Here is an 18659-nt window from a genome sequence, read left to right as displayed (position 1 = left end):
ATATAATTTCGAAACCGATTAAGTGCTATCTGTCCTGGAATTTTGTTAATGATACGATATTTGTAGTAGTATAACGCTCACGCCAGCGCAACTCAAACGACACGGTAGCAGGCTCTAATATGCCTGCTAGTTCGAAATAGAAACTTCTGACCCAGCTAAAAATGATATGCAACGAGGTGGCAAAATTTCTACCCCTTGCCGTTTACTATAGCGCCATCTCTCGACATAAATGTCGAAACAGTATGTGCAATTTAATGTTTGTCATAGAAGAAATGTTTGCTCAGTTATGAAATTCGAGGCAGTCCCCGCTTCCTCTTGGATGCTTATGCGATTCGTTACGGGCTAGCTGGTAATCGCCGTTGGGCCAGCCGGGAACCGGGGCAAATCGGACCTCGCAACGCTGATAGGAAGCATCAAGCATGGAAAGATTTCCGCCGTATCAGGACAGCCCTACAGGGATTGCGCGGTTCCAATTAAAGGTGCATATGGCATTATGGTTCAAAGTCAGGTGACGCTTTAGTCGTTACATAAATACTACTTTATACGAAGGTCGCAGTTTGAAACATAACAAGGCCACTGATTTTGCATTCGAAATAACGCTGAAGTGAGACAAATTATTACTTAGATACGTAAAAATACCTGTTGGTGGCTACATCGTGTTAATGAATGGCAATGATAATACTGTGCGGCATAGCATACAGGGGCAAATATACACGAATGCCTGTTTTTTAAATGAATGGTAATGATGCTGTTTGTCCCGCGTCGGAACAACCTCGCCGGAAGGCCTATCTTTTAACAAGAATGCCATCAAATGTAGAAGGCCATTAACATTCGGTAAGAGCGTTCGGAGAGTTCTCACTGATAGTCGTAAGCAAGAACGCGTTTTGTCTAGAGGATTTTAACTTAAACATTAGCCAATAAGTCAGCAGAGAATACCATTATAAGACATATTAATCGAGTGAACAGAAAATGAATCTGAATATCTTTTCATGTTTATTGCCTGAGACGATGAGAATTGTAGGACAAACAAAGTGCGCTCAAAAGTGTATTGTGCGCATTATAGTGCAGGGGGTTCATTTTAGTGACACGATGACCGGCCGTTCGTTGCCTCTTCTCCCCTTTGTTATTTCTTTCAACGAATTCCTTGTTTACCATTTCGAAAATTGACGTATTCGCAATCATAAAACTATTAGGTCATTACACGTACCCCTAAGTAGACATTATTTTTTAAAGCAGAAAATAACTACATGAACCTCAGTACAGCCCTAAACGACAAACAAAGTGACCACGTTAAAAATCAGCTGGCACAAATGGAACCTGGCAAAGGTTTTCTTGAACGTTTTTTATGAACTATTAATGCATATAACCGTATCTATCTAGCGTCAAGTGACTTCGTCTAATATTTTGCAACGGACAGATTCGTTAGAGGTGGAGAAGCCGTTCGCACACGACCCAAAGCTTCCGTAGTTATTCGGTAGCTAGTCATGAATTTTTAGAATATTAGATATTAACGAAACGGTTTGCTTTTTTACTCTTACCTGAAAGAATAGCATAAGTGACACCCACTGGTAGTATTTATGAAATTTGTATTCCCCTTCTTGGTTGCCATATTTTGGAGGAGAACCCTTCCAGGTGCCTACGCCAGGATACACAACCTCGATTCCATCAGCTTTTCGAAATAAGGAATTCACGGAGTACGTCGCATGAATCCAGCAGTACACGTTGATTAAAGATTTCGAAGCTCCTCCCGATACGTCGCAATCGATCGGGTCGCCTAAATTTGTCCGCCGAATTTTCGATACATAAGATATTATCTATTAATCCGAATCTTTTATTCCTTTATAATACATATTTTGTCTTAAATCGTTACAAATGCATATTTACCTAAGACGCATATGCAGAGATTTAGCTATGCGAACATTCAGAGACTCTGAGATCACTTTTAAATCCACTTGGTCATATATATATATATATATATATATTTTCTAAAAACAAGTACGAAAAAATAATAATTTTTTTTATTTGATAGGGACATTAAAGCTATGAGAATTTAGCTCATCTTATTGGCTTTACAGTGTCGTCTAACTGTAAATAACCTGCCAGGTTTTTTCACTGTTCCTGCAGTGATAAAGGTACGTAGAGGACTTTCCGATAATCAATGAATATGCAGTTATGACAGCGTCAAGCAGCACAATTGTGCCGATCACTGTGCGGTCTGTGCTTCATAGAGGGCAATTCGACGTCCGAGTAGTTCAGCGTTTTGGCCTGATCTACGCACTAACGCACCAGTGATGTTCATGTAATATCGGCCTTATAAAAGTACTACAATAGAAATAAGCGAGGGAGATGCGGGAGGGGCTAGTGATTGAGGGTTTGCGTGATCGACAAGTTTGTCCGGTGGCGCCCTATCCGCTTCCCGAAACGGCCATTGTTTGTTGCTTTGCGAAACGTCTAAGTAACAAAGATGTCGGTGGTGAATAGTTTTAATGCAACAAGTTTCTGTTTCTATTTGTATTTATCTGTGTTCGTGTGTTAACAGTAAGAGAGAGTGCACCTAAATGCACCATGACCGAAGGAAAACCTCCTTATTGTCCCCCCCTGAACGGTAGGACCAAGGTACCTGGACAGTGCTGCACAGTCTCATCAGGCCTAAGAGGCAATTCCTTTATTATTTAGTATTTAGTCGCACATGAATGCCTTAAATGTATTTTAAGTGTTCCCATTATTTCGTATATTGTCATATGGGTGAACCTATGGACCCTACTCGAATCCCCTAACGGGCATACAGTGCGTTACGAGAGCCGAATTGTAATTTCTAAGGAAGTGCGTTGCGTAAGCAACCTGCGATACGAATAAACATCAAAACGTAAATAACTAGAACGCATTGAAAAATAGGTGCTTAGAAATATACACACACGCATACGTTCATATGTTAAGGTGGCTGCGATTTGGCAAGCTGGCTGGTCATATATTATCCTTTTAAGAACACGACCGTTTAAATTTTATATATATATATATAAGAAAAGAATGCGTTGGCAGTGTACGTAACGAGGTACATAATAATGACGCTTCCATACTAAGTATAAAGTCTCGTCTAACACGAACATATAATTCCACCAAATACTCTTGAATTGCATGAGCAAATAGTTCGATAAGCTAAGTACTTGTATGTGATTTATAGGTGATATTTATTTGCTAATTGTTATCATCATATTACCGGCTTATATATGGTCATTAGATGAACGACGTAGTACTTAAGAACGCCATTGAATTTTTGATGAAAAACAAAAGTGTTTTATCTGTGAGAGTACCGAGAATTTATTTTAGGTTAGAATTACCTGTGTAGCACGTCATGCGATTAAAACACTCGAACACGTAGATACGGCGTTTTTGAGGACGCTAGAATTAGGACCGCTCATTCCCATGGTAGCATAGTGGGTAACGTATCCGCTTGGCAATATTAGGGACACGTAGTGAGCTAGGTTCGAACCCATAAACAAACATCGTTTTGTGCTAGGAGCCAGCCGTCTCTCTGATCGAACTATACCTAATGGCGATTGTCGACGTAGAACTAGAAACTTTGCTACGTTTTCATCAGTGAACAAAGGGACGGTAAAAGATGTCGCCGTACTAATTTCGTGTCGAGTTCTTGGCGAAAAGTTAGTAATACAGTATGTGACTTTGTGGTCTGCGCATCGACTTAAGATGCACTGCCATCGTAGCACTTCAGAGCATATTCACGAAAATTATTATAACGATAATTATTATTATTACAATGATAATTACTATTTTTACTCTAGGAGGCTGTGGACGTCGGAAGTGACAGTGCCGAAACAGAAACAGCTTTGACATGTGACTGGTTCATGTGGCGCGTAGTAGATACGCGGAAAATATTGGAAAGGAGACAGGCATGTTTATTATGAAATGAACCAAGCAGGTATGTAACAATTCAGATACGACAATAGAAAACATTATTAATTAGAGCTACATCAAATCAACAAACGTACGAAACGTTCATCTAATTTGTTTATGAATACTTACCGAAATACTGTTTCGTCGTAATGAGCACAGAAAACGCGAGTAAAAGCACCACAGTCGGTCCATGGTGAAGCCTAAACATCATTCCATCAATATGCACCGGCTTGATCTTCAGTAAACCTCGCAAGGTTCCTATAAGGCTAAGCATTTTGGAATGCTATATTTACACGGCCTGTCTAATGAGCTTCGTTCACGTACGTTCGCGGCCGGCGACGTAGAAATACTAGCCTATTCTGTTTTCTCGACATCCCTAACACACCGTAAAGCTAGCCGATATCCATCCAGTTGAGAGGCGGAAGCCAATTCAGGACAACTCACTCCTGAAGGAATTTCTGCTGACTTGACCTATGTAAGGGAACTAGCAGTCGTTCGCCACTAGCTTAACGCGTTGAAGACCGATAGCCAGCTCCTACTTACTTATAAAAGATTATACTTAAAGTTCATGACCATATCATTGTTTCACTCCTACTGTCTCACTGTGCACTTCGGAATCACGTTCTAGCGTCAGTAAAAGTACTCGTAATGTTACCGTAGCTGATAAAAGCTGCTGTCACTCAGTTCGACCTGCTTGAAACGAGTATTTCAGCTAAACAGGTTAACATACTCCTCTAAAGTCGATCCTAGTTGTCCAACTATTCGTGCTTAAGCACGCACAAGGCACACTTTCAAAATCTCAGGGAAGTAGTCAGGAGGTAAACGTTATTTAGAACGCGGCTTTACGGAAACGTCAATGATGATTACAGTCGAAACGCATGAAGACTAGGGGCTGTCGAGGCAAGACTTTCAGCTTGGCCTGCCACCTTCCTGCGCCTTTTTTTTTTTTTATTTTCGGCTGGCTAGGTGTTAGACGGATAGATTGAATTATACTTTTACGCATCAAACTTCTGTTTTGCTATTCTATGCTACGCCACTTTTAACGGGCTATTCCCTCAACGTTAGTATGAGTAAAAATGTTGATAGGTGTCCCGGTTGTCCTATATGTGAAAACGCTCAATATATGTGTGGGTAGTTTTTTCGGTTACGATTAATGCTTTTTACTAGAATCTTGGTCTTAATTATGCAATGTAACGCCCTCGACAGCTGATACGATCTGTTCAACAGACGATAGATAAACTGAAATGACAAATCGTCAATTTTGACACTAACCTAAGATTGTCGTTTCCGCATCTCTTATCCATACCAATATTGACAACACAAACGGCCGCGACAAGTGACAAGCGCGACGTGTACACGCTTACTGACACGTGGCTGAAAGAACTTTGTGCCGATTGATGGAGATGTCACAAAGTCAAGTTCAATACGTAAATAGGGAAAGGAGAAGCCGCGACGATAACGCCAGCGGCGGTAAGTAGTTACTTAGTAGTGACTACTAGAACGGCTGAGGCATGAACTCCAGTTAGTGAAATAGACTCGATCCTTAACTGATTTCAATTATTACGTCTGTTCTTATGACACAGTAATGAAACCATGGGGCGCCGAGACTGTATAGAGTATCCGAACAGGCTGCTTTGATGTCTTTCCCTTGGAAAAATCAACCACTATGGCGGCAGCACGAGATGATTTGTTTCTAGTCAGTGTCTGATTTGATGGTATCTCGTTGTGATAATTGGTGGCCATCATGTATAGCCGGTCACCTGTGGGCAGAACACAAGATAATAAGTTGAAATAAATAATAAGGAGAGCTAGGCTAAACAGAAAAACGTCACGGTACCAGCCGCAATAACGACCTCATTAACAGCGCAATGGCTGGCAGCAGAAAAACTTCTCCCCAAGTAGAGCTATCGGCTAAGCAAGAGTAAGAAATAAAAGCGGAGGCATGCGAAATCTATTGCGGCTGATTTCCAGCCATTGTTTCTTGATGTACAGAGCACTGCAGATTTCCCGTGTGAACATCAGACAGAGACTTACAAGTTGTAATAGTTTGTCGTGCGCCACCCCTTCATCGCGTTTCGTGATGCCGCTGATGTTTATCGCTATGGGTATACGCCCAATGCTGAATTATCCTTATCGATAGCATCAAACGTCTTTACCTTCAATAGCGAAATGTATTAAACTGATACTGTCTCTTTACTATATTGAATGACAGTAATTAACTATAGACGACAGATCGATACCTACCCAGTCAGTGTGTTTTTAGACTTGAGCAGTGACGCTATGGGTTTTAATGTCCGAAACGTCAGAACCGTTTTGCTGAAATAGATACGGCGAAATCATCTGTGATAGCGCTGACTACAACGGAGAGATGCATTGCCTGCCGTCAGACACTCGTCATAGTATGGTACTTTTCTACCTGACAGAGCTGCCGCTTGTTCGCCGATCATGATCTCATGAAAAAGATCGTTCGGCTAAGATTCGCGCACGGAAGCTTTCACTCTTCCGCCAACAGGGAACAGAAGAAGCGGCCAGAGTTCTTGTCTGTCTAATAATGCTTGGCCATCGGTACGGAGAGTAGGGAGGATCCTATTGTCACAGCACACTATAGGCGCACTTGGGTGTACAATAGTGTTCCTCACAGCGGTGCTCCTCATTTAGTGCCATTATCTACGATGAGCGAACGAAAGTTGACCTGATTATGATATCATTGAACTGAACGTCAGTCACAACCTATTCCAGTCTGAATAACTATTTAAGGTCTTGTCTTACGATACACACATACAAACATAACACAAAATTGATATCTGAAAAAAAAATTAATAAAGATTACTGTAGTATTCTATAGCCTGTCTTGTGTTCTAGTTGAAGCGTTGCATAAGTGGCTAAACGAACCAAGTGGTATATAAATTTATCATGTTGTCTTGACAATTCGGCAGAAGCGTTTCAGGCGTTATTGTTTACGTTTACTATCGTTTCACACTTACGCGTCTTCATTGTGGTGGTAGCTTGACTTGCCAACTGTCTAAATTATTTCGCAAAGTAGCTTTTCGAATATCTAGGCTTTTATCAAGTGCTCTCTATTGCTGTTATATTTTGCCCTACACCGCCGCCTGCCGTGATCTAAGCCTCCTTTATTCGTTTCTGTAGTCCCTTTTGCTGTCGGTAGCCAAACGCTATTTAGACGTAATCGCGAGAAAGATATCAGCTTCAACTAGCGTCGTGACCGCATTCATCAACGTCAATGCTGACGTCGGCATGGTCACTGCCATTTGCAAAATGTTCGGAACAGAAGCGCATTGGCTGTGAACAAAACGTAGCCCGGGATGTCTAGTTTCTGTGACGGCCGTATCGTTCGATCACTTTATTGTTGTTGATTTTTTTTTTTGATGCTTTATCCGTTCACGACGATGTCATGGAAAGGGTGCAGAACTATCGGATACAGGCACATCGACATCAGGCACGTCTGCTTTTGTTTTTGCCCTGTGCCAACGGAACAAAACCGCTCCACATGTGCCCACCATCTACACGCTTGTAAGCGCTCATAGCAAAACAAAATAAGCTCCCAGGGTCGTCGCTCTTAACAATAATCCTCAAAGACAGCCATAAAGCAATACTGCTAAATGTCGCTCCATCAGCAACAGCAGTTAGAGGGGACAGATCTATCCATATCAAGCTTGTCACACTCGGGTGCCTTCGGCAACTTCCCATAGATCGAGTGATGTGGGGCTATGATCCATACAGGATCACAACCATGTCTAATATTACTTTGTAACTAGATATGTCATTCAGACACCCAATTCTATCAACCTTTGCCTCACCATTAGCCAATCAACAGGACACAAGCAGACAATACAGGCCGCATTTTTATGAATCGTCCTGTTAGGGCTGTGTGATATGGAGCAATGATATCGTATCGTTTAATAATTATCTGCAAGCCAGTTGAAGGCTAGATTGTTATTATACACTATCTTCCCTGGAAACAATCCGTCATAACCTCAAGGGCTCATTCAAAGATGTACTGAATGGTTAACGCCATATAATTCAAAAGGCGACCCGTACCTATAATTAAAATTTTACATAATTAGCAGACGTTCGTTTAAATGATAATGAATGTTAAGATTCATTCTATGTCGTGCAAGGAAACGGCAGTTGCCTTCTGAAGGTCATTGTTATGCGAAGACGGCTATACACCAGCCCTACAATATAGCCATCGGAAGAACTTACGGCAAAACTTTTTGTAGCTTTACGAAATACGTTTACACAACTTATGTTAATGTTAAAGAGCTCATGCCTCAAATGACCAACACCACAAAACTCATCTGAACTAAAATATATTTCTAACACCTCAAATATCTACGTATAGACACGTTTCAGTGTCATTCTTCTCTAAAAATTGCGATAAATTGGCGCAGCATGTCTGTATTACCTCAAGTAACATCGCAAGCTCTTAGCGACTAACATACAATTAGTTTTTTCTTTTATTGTTATGCCCTCGGGGCTTCGTGACGCTACTGGGCCACCTCAACTTAACTATGAAATAATGGTGCACTCCACATAGTCAACAGTTTATTGCAATCCCGAAACTTCAGTGTTACAAAGCAACCAACCTCTATTTACTTCTATTAGCGCCTAGTAAAAAAATGTATCTACTTATGCCCTGGAAGCGTGCATATATTCAGAATGTATCTGGTGTTTTTTACCTCTCACTCTGCTGCCGCTGCTAGCGGTTCTGTATGGAAGATGAAACGAGGCCATTCCGCCATACTTGAATTACGTTTAGTGTTGAAGGATACAACACAAAAAAATTCACATCTACTAGGCGTTTGATAGTTTCGCTTACAGATTTCATATTCTGTTCGATTTTTAATCATTCCTAATTTCCGTTTCGTTAGGCTTCAACGCGCCCATGCGCATGTAAGTACTATAGCACATAAATGGAGTTATTGCTTTGTTAAGATAGACGTTGTAAGCAGATAGACTTCCATGAATGTTGCTTTACAGGCGGATGCGCAACAAAGGTCGCGCATATAAACTTGGGGACGGGACAAATCAAACAAGTTAATGCACGAAGGTATTCTACTTAACACGTACACAGAGCGCCTTTTACGTAATTATTTCTTCTAGCTATGGTCTGACTGGAAGACTCGAGCGTAGCTTTTGGTGCCTGCGGATTTGCGTGAGATTAAAGCGAGCCAGATCAGATCATAACACAGTTCTTTCGTCTTTTGTCAGTTACTCCCTCAAATCATCCTACCGACCAAGATGTATAATCGATGACAATATAGACGGTATGTTTTTAGCGATTTCTTCAATTTTGAATAAAACTAGCTATGACAAAGGTACTTACTCGTTTCGAAGTTATACTGGATACTTTTCGAAGTAAGGTTGTGAAGCAACGTTCTTTCTAATTAAAACCAGAAGTCCCACTGGCGTAATTAGAAGGTAAGCCATATGAATAAGATACAACTTTTTTTAAGTACCACAAATCGATGGTCACTGTCCATGGCATCTTCTAATCTATATTATATGCTTGTACGCACGAACCAAAATACAATACGGATGCTTTACAGCATCCAGCAGTCTTCTCCTAAAGACAAAATCGAGGTTCGACGGATGAAAAAAGCAGGCACCTCGCCCCATAGTAAAGGAGATTCGTGTTGTGACAGTGATCGCGAACGTTTATTTGTACGTATTGTCTTTAGTTTGATTTAGGCATACAATTTGATAATGCTCAAACAAATAAGTCTACGGGGTTCATTCATATGCAAAGAGATCTGTGTTTTTTTTTTCGAAACTCGTTTGTAATATTCGAATAATGGCATTTATGAGTTGCACAAATGAGTATAAAAGGCTAAAAATTACAGAAATGTTTAGATTTAGTGAATTCTGTAGAGTTCCTGAACACTGCTGGCATATGCGTACTTGTATTTTGCGAAATAAGTAGTTTATATCTCAAGGTGTACTAATTTTGATTGGATTTTACAAGCACAGCTCCCGTAGCCAATTCACTGTTATAACCAGATGCCTGTTTCCTACAATATTCCACATATAGTGAATATATAACTAGTGTGTTTCCGTCTGCAGCGTTATGCGGCCGCTCTAGAAAAAAGTAAGGTACGAAAACTTGAACCTAAACATAAATGCTGATGATTTGTATAGGAGATGCAAGGAAAAAATTGATAGAGAATATCATTTAACCGACCTAATATGACATAAATCGTAGTCGAGCCGTTTTCTTTGAGTAGAAGGTTGATCCGCCTGTGTAATATCTGCCTGTTACCTGTTGTAACTATCGTCGATGTTGCTCGTTCTGCTTACTTAGTTATTGTGCCACGCTAGATGTTATCTTCAATCTTCGTTTCAGCTTCATAGCGCATGCCGCTGTCGCAAGAGTCTGCAAAATGCACCGTAAGTTCGGGAGATAGGTTTGTTTCTTAAGGGAGGTTTATCTTCGTGATTGTTGATTCCACACGTCTAACACTCGCTCTTCTACAAAGGAGGGACAAAATTTCTCACCGTCAGATAACTGCCACTACATATGTATGGAGGTGACGATTATGCAGACGGAATATTAGCATCTGGACTTCGTGATGCTGCCCTCCGGCCCGTTTTACGTTTCTACAATACGATATATTTCGCTGCAGGTTAAATGTTGTAGCTTTCTATTGTTGTCTAAACTGCAAGTACGGTTTACCCTAAAAATGCGATCAATATTGTAGGGGCACTGAAAGTAATGTAATTTTTATCGTATAAGGAATTATTTTTGTTCTGATATTTTCGGTTCCATGCGCTTCATTCCTCGCTGTAACTATGGATTAGACAGAGTTAAATGCCTAAAAGTCCTAGAAGTACGGAAAGGAGTGATAACGAAATTAGATATTTCATTATCACTCCTTTCCGTACTCGTTAAACGAGTTGCTATATATATATATATATTAAGGACGCCATAATGTCCTGGTGTGTGAACAATATCAACAGCGTTATGCCATGAAGCCAGTCGTTACCAAATAAATATAAAGTATAATGGTGGCCGCTGACAGATGCAGTATACACGTATCGCTTTTAAACAATCATTTAGTATTCTTCAGTATCGCCATTTATCTAATCCACAAGATGATAATACCAGGTTTAATTATTGAAGATCACAATTTTAGCCAGAATATAACCGCTTTTAGTTGCATAATTGACCAATTCCAGTGTTTTTTTTGAACCGTTTTTCGAGGCGTACTCCTCTTTGGATTACACATGGTTTTCAATCCAAAATTCAAAAGAATTTGAGAATCGATAGCTTCTCTTAAGAACTACTACATAGAAGCGAGAATACCAATATAATTCCTAAGCAGCAGCAGCAGCAGACTCGAGGATTTAACGGTCTGTACGTTGCTAATCAAGGGTTGGGTTGGTAATTCGAAATAATCCGCTTCTATACGATAATGAATTAAACGCAGCTTAAAAAAACAGAAGCGTTGGTAATAAAATAATTGTGAGTAGCATTATCTATATTCCGACTTACATTATGAAAAAGAGGCTGAAAGTCGGAATATATTAATGAAACTAAGACGCATAGTGTATTTGCGGTGAACCTTAATAGGACGACCTTGCAGAGCAGAAAGAGGGCAAGTTATCTCAAAAACGCCAAAGCAGATCCTGTGGGTAGGAAAATGTCAGGTTGTAAATAGTAAAATAGGCTACCTCGTGAGAAGAACAAGGCAGGAAACACACAAAATCCTAGGTTAGACTGAGTCTAAACTGTTAATCTCGTTAGGTAAACGTCTCAAAGCGTTCTTAGATCATAGATAGATGGACGCTGCTTAGAAGAGGCTAAGTCTAGCGAAATCAAGCAAGAGAACAGAAGTGACTTGAGCTAGAAGTTAGGCTGCAAGTTGTAAGCTTCGGTCAACTACAATGGAACGTACTGCTGCTGATTCGCCGTCAATCACGTATTTTTTTATACGTAGTCTGTAACGATATGTATGATTTTGACCCATGAACGCATGGATACAGCCAACGAAAGCAGGCCTGAACTCCTCAAGAGCTCTCAAAATCCACGAGTTGATTAGGATGAAAAGTATCAATCAAATAAGATGCGTTTCCTACTTTAAATTCCTGTATGTCGTCACACACAGAGTCAACTGGTGAAGACGTCAGCTTTGAAGAGTTCGCAAAAATGACAAGATAGCGTTCTAGTTACGTCTGTAGGACGAGCTACTACTTGACGTGGTTCCCTGTCTTCTTGCTCTGCTTTACTGATTAAGAAATTTCCGTCTTAATTCTTACCCTTCATAAAATGAAAAGTAGGAATCATAAAAACGTGTGTAGCTACCTGATTCTTAATTTATTAGAAGAAAACTGCGATTCTTCGGCATCTACAGGTCTCGATCTTTGGAACTAATACAGCAGTAAGTGAGAAATTGATTTTCCAGGTTGCACAGTATAGCCGTGATTGCGATCACGAAGGATCATTCTACCGTCTACTATGCTTTGATCTTTGAGTGCTTTCAGTTTTTTTGAGGTACTGACGAAGTTACGCACGAGTCTCTTCGTAAAAGCCGAGTGCGACCGCCCAGATAGTACGCTGCAGGCGGCTATTTATATCGTTGTGTGAAGTAGCCATTAATAAACCATATTTTCGGTCCAGATCAACACCAGTAGATAATAATTACCTTTCTAGATAACTGAAATAATACTGACAAACTGGATTTTTGACATTTTGTAGAGTGCGCGCTATTCTCATCGATACTTCATCTAATTTTTTTCTTAATTTCCACTTTTCTGTACAGTCACTGATAACCCACATAAAGGTCATTTATTAAGTATATAGGATATAATACTTGGATTCAGCTTAGACAACTCACGCCAAAAACAAAGTAGTATTACTTTTAATGTCGAGTACTTTTTTTAGGTTCAAAAATTCATTCGGTACAATATTAAACAGAGTAGTAGTTAAGTTTTTTTTTGTAACTTAGATGAGTAATATTTTAGTAGTTATCTGGACAAAAACAAAAGCCTTATTCAATAAGCGTAAGCTGTTTTAACATTAAAAAACGTAAATATTTTGATCCAAACAAGTAACCTTTTATTCACTGTAGACCGCGTCTGACATTACGTACACGCACATATCCTTCGCAGGCAGCTCTTATTTTTACTTCTAAGGATTAAAGGAACGAAAACGGCTTGTCCAAAGAACGATTATTGTGTTATAGTTGCGGATTTCGTGACCTATCAGTACCTGCCGGCATGTGTCGCGTCTATACGAAGCGAAAAAGCTGCTTGATATGCGTTTTGCCATGCCAAAAACTTACGTCGAACGCCTGAAGGGTTTGCCCAACTCTGAAGAAGCCGAGTGATTTCACTGACGTTCTATTACAGCGCCTTTACGAAAAGGGCGGCGATCCGAAGGGACATTCTTGGGCGTGTTCAGTGAATGTACAGCGGTACACAGCAAAGTGCATATAGCCTTGCAGCAAAACGTGCGCAATGGAACATTGCTGATACTAGTTCCTCTGCTGCGCTGCTCCCGCGAAAGTCGTCTTTAGACCCTTCGATCAGCATAACTGCGCCAGACTTCGACAGCAAGTTAAGAAAAAGCTTCATTGAACGCGTAGCAAAATTCAGAAACCTTCACTCCATTACCGATTATGGCGGCGGTCCATAGAACGGATCGAACACCTTCACAACCTAAACATTCTATGCGTTGCAGGGTCGGTCTAAGAAGCTGGGGACTACAATTACTTTTGTTCTTTTTCTACAAACGGTCAAACGAGATATGCACACAGTGTCGTCGTGCGTGCAAGACGTCAGTGTGCATATCTCGTTTGACATAAATATGCTGACCATACGGCTCACGGATGTTCGAGATGAAAGTAGTAACAGGTATTGGGAACTAGCTGCGCTATAGATATCTCTGTATTATATTATAAAATAAATCAACAAAACAAAGAGGCCAAATTGACTTTTCTCGAGTTTAAAGCCCTTTCGACCGAGAGCAGCTTTTAATAGAAGCTATTATAGTTGAGTGTCCACCAGTTTAAGCTACTGCTGCCACGGTCATGTTGTATGCACAGTACTAGCCGAGATGATTAATTATACTGTCCTATCAAATTATAATATTTACTATGCTTTGGCGAAGACAAACACATAACTGAACGCTGATATTAAGATTTAATCAACGTTACAATAAGTGCTAGGCGATATTTATGTCTCCAGAGACGAAAGATATGCAGAAATGCGTTAGACATTCTCGTGCCACAAGATATTTACCATACTTCTCTTTAAGTTTAATTTATGTAACTACAATTATTCTCGCCGAATTTTCTCGCCGAGTCGGGACATGTCCCGATTACCGTCTATAGGATCACGGCGGTGAAATACGTTAAAGACAACGGCTTTCCCGTGCATGTAAGACCTATTGAACACAGGATTGTTCTGCTATAGGCTTTGCATAGTTAGTGCGCGTTTGTCGTTAGATATCGATAGAAATCAATGGGAAGTTCAATTTTATTAGTACTAGTTACAAAGCTGAAGCGCAACGTCTGAGGAATCGTCTTTTGATAAACGTAACATTATACTCTGCTGCATCATATGATTCACTCGGTAAATATTTAACATAGGACTTGGCCTTCAAAGAAGATATGGGTGATGCATCGCCAAAGCACTTAACGACTGATAATCATGTAGGGCTTTCTGGTAAATTTATATCCAAATATTCTCTCATAAATCGCTGTTTCAACGACGTGTAATTCAGAGTTATTATCGTCTCGTTCGTTTAGCGTTCATCGCATACCGGAGGAGGCTTGGGCGTTACGAGCAGCGACTATACACAATATCCCCACGTCAGAGTAAATTATGTAGATTTTTGTTGATGAGTGTCCCCTAACTGATGACATGGTTCACAGTGTCTCGATGTTGAACTAAAGCGATATATAACGTAATTTATAATGTTTGAATTTTAGTGATAAGTACTCGGGTAACGATCAGCTATGCAGACCAAGCTTTCTTTGCTTTTATGTTAAGATTGTTTTTCTTTGATATATACATGTGAGGGTGTGGCGTCGAAAAGAACGTCCTGTCCTTGACTGACTCAGCATTGTTGCTAGCGCGGCTCATAGACTACTCCTAGACAACACGAACTGTTGAGGTGTAAAGCCATTGATTATCTTCGCGATACATGCACCATTTAAGTCCAAGCATTAGTACTAGCATACATGTATATTACTTGCCTTTTAGTCAGGGCCTGGAAACTGATGGGACGTATTCCTCTTACAATCTTCTGTACGACATTAAACATCTGCATTGATTGGTATAATTGAACAAGGAACGATTGGAGATACTTTACTGTTCTCGCACTTCGTCGATACCTGACAGGGAAAGAAGACCCAACGAGCAGAAGCCCAGCTGCTTCTAGGATAAGCGCAAATGGGGCCATAAAAGATAGCAGTGGCTGCAGTCAGCAAAAGCTCGTTTCTAAGCTAATAATGACGTTTCGGCGATAGCGTTTTGAACCTTGAACCCGTTCAGATCCTGCTGCAATCTCTCCAATTCCATGAGTGTCTATCGCTGGTTTTCCAAAGCGTCAAATTATTACCCTGTACGATGTTTTTTTTGAAGCTTTTTCATGCTTATCAATTCAGCAGGTCCTATGAAAAAAAGTAATACTTTGTTAGATGTTACAAATGATGGCTTCTTAAAATTTCGTGTTGTTTCTGCGTTGGCGCCAACTGACCTGCGTCCAGTTACTGACGCCAGACTATATCACAGCTGCCACTTAGGTAGCAGTCCAAAATATCCATTGCTCCTATTCGTATTTCTGTCCGAAGGCAGAAATTTGCATGATTCGCTCATGTCACTGACGACCACCGTTAGTGATAATCTGTTCATATTCGAAATGCAATATATATATATATATATAAAGAGTGCCAGTGTTCTTGCCATAATTACAGTCAACTTTAAGCGTTTCTATGTTGTAGGCTGTAGCTCGATGGCAAATGGCTTTAAGTTCTCCAAGAATAGCAATTTTCAACTATTTTCCATATTATAACGCCTACCACTGTTTTTAAATATTACGTGCAACTGGTTAGTTTTAATACGGATCAATATATTGGCCATTTTATTGAAACATTCACTTATTTGTTTTACCTTGAGATATTCTGATGTCCAATGTTGCCGTAAAGGATTGCTAGTGATCCTACTTTTGGTAGAAAACTATTATTTTGATAATTCAATTGATAACTTGATTAAAAATAAGTTTCAAGTTTATGAGGCCGCACCGCAGGCAGCAAGAATGGACATCTAACGTTACCATGATTTGTGCTGTCAGCAACTTTGTGCATTATGCGCTGTGAACTTACAGAAAATACTTTTAGTATATTCGATAACTTGCTGAGGTAAATTGCTAATCATATCACAGAATACCATACAGGTCTACGACGTTACTGTGTAAGGAAACGCAATTAGAATAGGGCCTACTAAAGATAGCTTCATGCTAAAAATAGAATCATCCCATTTCTGTTCATTGATCGCTAGGTGAAATAGCTTAATAAATATATTGTTGAAGAAGGTCCGAACCTTTAAGTAGGCGTTGGCTATATACAGCTTTAGATTGCGATAGTCATTGCAACACCGTTGCTGGATATGTGTTCTCTCACTGCGAAACGCTTTTGCTATATATTTTAACCTGTAATAAGAAAAATCAACACGATTAAAGCATAAAAATGTCTATACATTCCGAAAAATTCGAAATCTTAACTCCTACACCTCTTTACAACAAGACCATAACATTGGGGACAGAATTAAAGACTTGCACTGCAGTTAAATGAAGTTAACGAAGTACAATTATCTTTCTATCTTTGAAAGCGACTAGCTAATTACTCCGAATTTTTACCCCATTTGTGGAAGTTGTCCAGCTGTTAGGGATGTTTCGAAACCCATGCTTTTTTTTTCTTTTGCTGTGGTCATACAGTTATATTATTATTGATATTATCATTCATATTTTTTCATTTCTCGCGTAATCATTGTATAGTACATTCTGCTGCAATTGTTTTCTCTGGTTTCGGAACATGACACGACTCAGATTGAAGGCGTGCGCCTTAGAAGAGTGCGGGATGTGCCTCAGTACTGAAAGCCTTGGATCTAATGCTGGTCTAAAATAGCTAGAAGGGAATTCACTATTAACTACATATTTGCGAATCTTCCTTGAAATGTTAGTTTAGGTCCGATTTTTAATAAGCACTTACCTCTTGGCAATTGATACATCTTTTTCCGCGTCTGTGTGACGTCCATGTGGTGACGTTAGTAGTCTATAATCTCTAATGTGCAACTAATTCGAATTATGAGGTCCGGTTAGTCCTCCGCCTAAAATAATAGGCTTACCTCTTATTTTATGTTTCGGAAACAAGGTGCTAAAAGAAATATTTGACGATTAATTTCTGGACTAATAAAAACGAAGAGATGACTAGTTTTCACAGTCCGTTTCGTGAGGAAATCAACCATAACGTGCGACCGAAATAAATTTCCTATTTCGCTTATTGCTTATCCTGGTGCCATTCATCTATATTGTTAGGCTTATAATGCAGACATTTACGGAACTATTAACATACTAGCTATATTTTCCAGGGCGCCATTTAGTTCCCGTTTTCATTGTCGGTCTTTTAAGTCGTAGTTGATCACCGATACGCGGTACGCCCTTAATATGGGCTTTGAAGGTATTCATAGATATATACATATGGTACTGTAAATCTATATGGCACAGACTCGAAACTGAACGTAGGTCTCATTTTTATGGCTATGCAATCAAACATTAAGGGGTGCCTATTCGTGCCTGTAGTGCTTAATACAGTGCGATATAAAAATCCTTTATCTTTAATCAAAACAAACACTTTACCGTAGTTCGTGTGCCGGTCATGTTTACTTCTATATATTCGTTCAATGAGCTTCTCTGCTTAAAAATAAAGACGTACTTACTACTAAACAAAAGTATAAAATGTGATAGCTGCCGATTTCAAGTGACCTTATATCCGTAGGTCGCGCGAGTCTCACAGTATGAATATAAAACGTCCTGAGGTTCCTTTTAGACTATTCAGCTCAGGACGAAGACTAACAAAGGCCATGGCATCACGCTATCTAGATAATAAACACGATCACGAGCCGCTAGAATAGAGCCAAATGTGTTGTTGTCGTGCACGCATGAACCTTTGATTCAACACGCCGAATCGTGGAAGTCCAGTTTCGGATCCACCTTCACTCTGATACGCTTAGCACCAAAATAGTTGCTCACAGTACACTATGAAAACACCAACCAGGAATATCATCGTTGGACAGTGCCAAACACTAGCGCATTAATTAAAGTTATCACCTAGTTTTCACACAATAATAGCTATATCGACCTTTGCTTGTGATCACTAAATGAGAGATGTTACCACTCCGATCGAATATCCTCTCTTGCTTCCAACACATGTGTTAAACCTTGCCGCTCATTGTCGGCTCGACGTTTGAATACTACTGAAGTATAGAAAAGTGTTTACAACACGCTCGCTTATGTAAGTCGCGTAAGTGTATTCAATATGCTGACATTATACTAAGCAGAGCTCCCCCTTTCTGTGCCGAAGAACAAATCTCCTGCGGTTTACTTTTATGTCAGGTACGCTTATTTTTTTTCACTCAAAATACTATACATTATAATCATTAGCACGTTCGTCTATTACCTGTTCTAGCAACCTTCTATGTACCCTCGTTCCTGTTTTCAATCTTGT

General features: G+C 39.9%; 1 protein-coding gene across 1 annotated transcript in view; it reads right to left on the bottom strand.

Moving 5' to 3' along the window:
- The window catches only part of LOC111265250 (innexin shaking-B), a 17059-nt gene extending 12471 nt beyond the window's left edge, over window positions 1-4588 (bottom strand). Inside the window, exons 1-2 of the mRNA XM_022841754.2 lie at window positions 4042-4588; window positions 1539-1774 (exon numbers count right to left, since the gene is read on the bottom strand). Coding sequence (XP_022697489.1) covers window positions 1539-1774; window positions 4042-4186 — 381 coding nt within the window. The 5' untranslated portion in view covers window positions 4187-4588. The remainder of the gene's footprint in view (window positions 1-1538; window positions 1775-4041) is intronic.
- Between the last annotated feature and the right edge of the window lie 14071 nt (window positions 4589-18659).

The sequence above is a fragment of the Varroa jacobsoni genome, unplaced genomic scaffold (genome assembly GCF_002532875.2).
Source record: "Varroa jacobsoni isolate VJ856 unplaced genomic scaffold, vjacob_1.0 scaffold_948, whole genome shotgun sequence".
Taxonomy (NCBI): Eukaryota; Metazoa; Arthropoda; class Arachnida; order Mesostigmata; family Varroidae; genus Varroa; species Varroa jacobsoni.
This window is presented reverse-complemented; position numbering and strand designations above follow the sequence as displayed.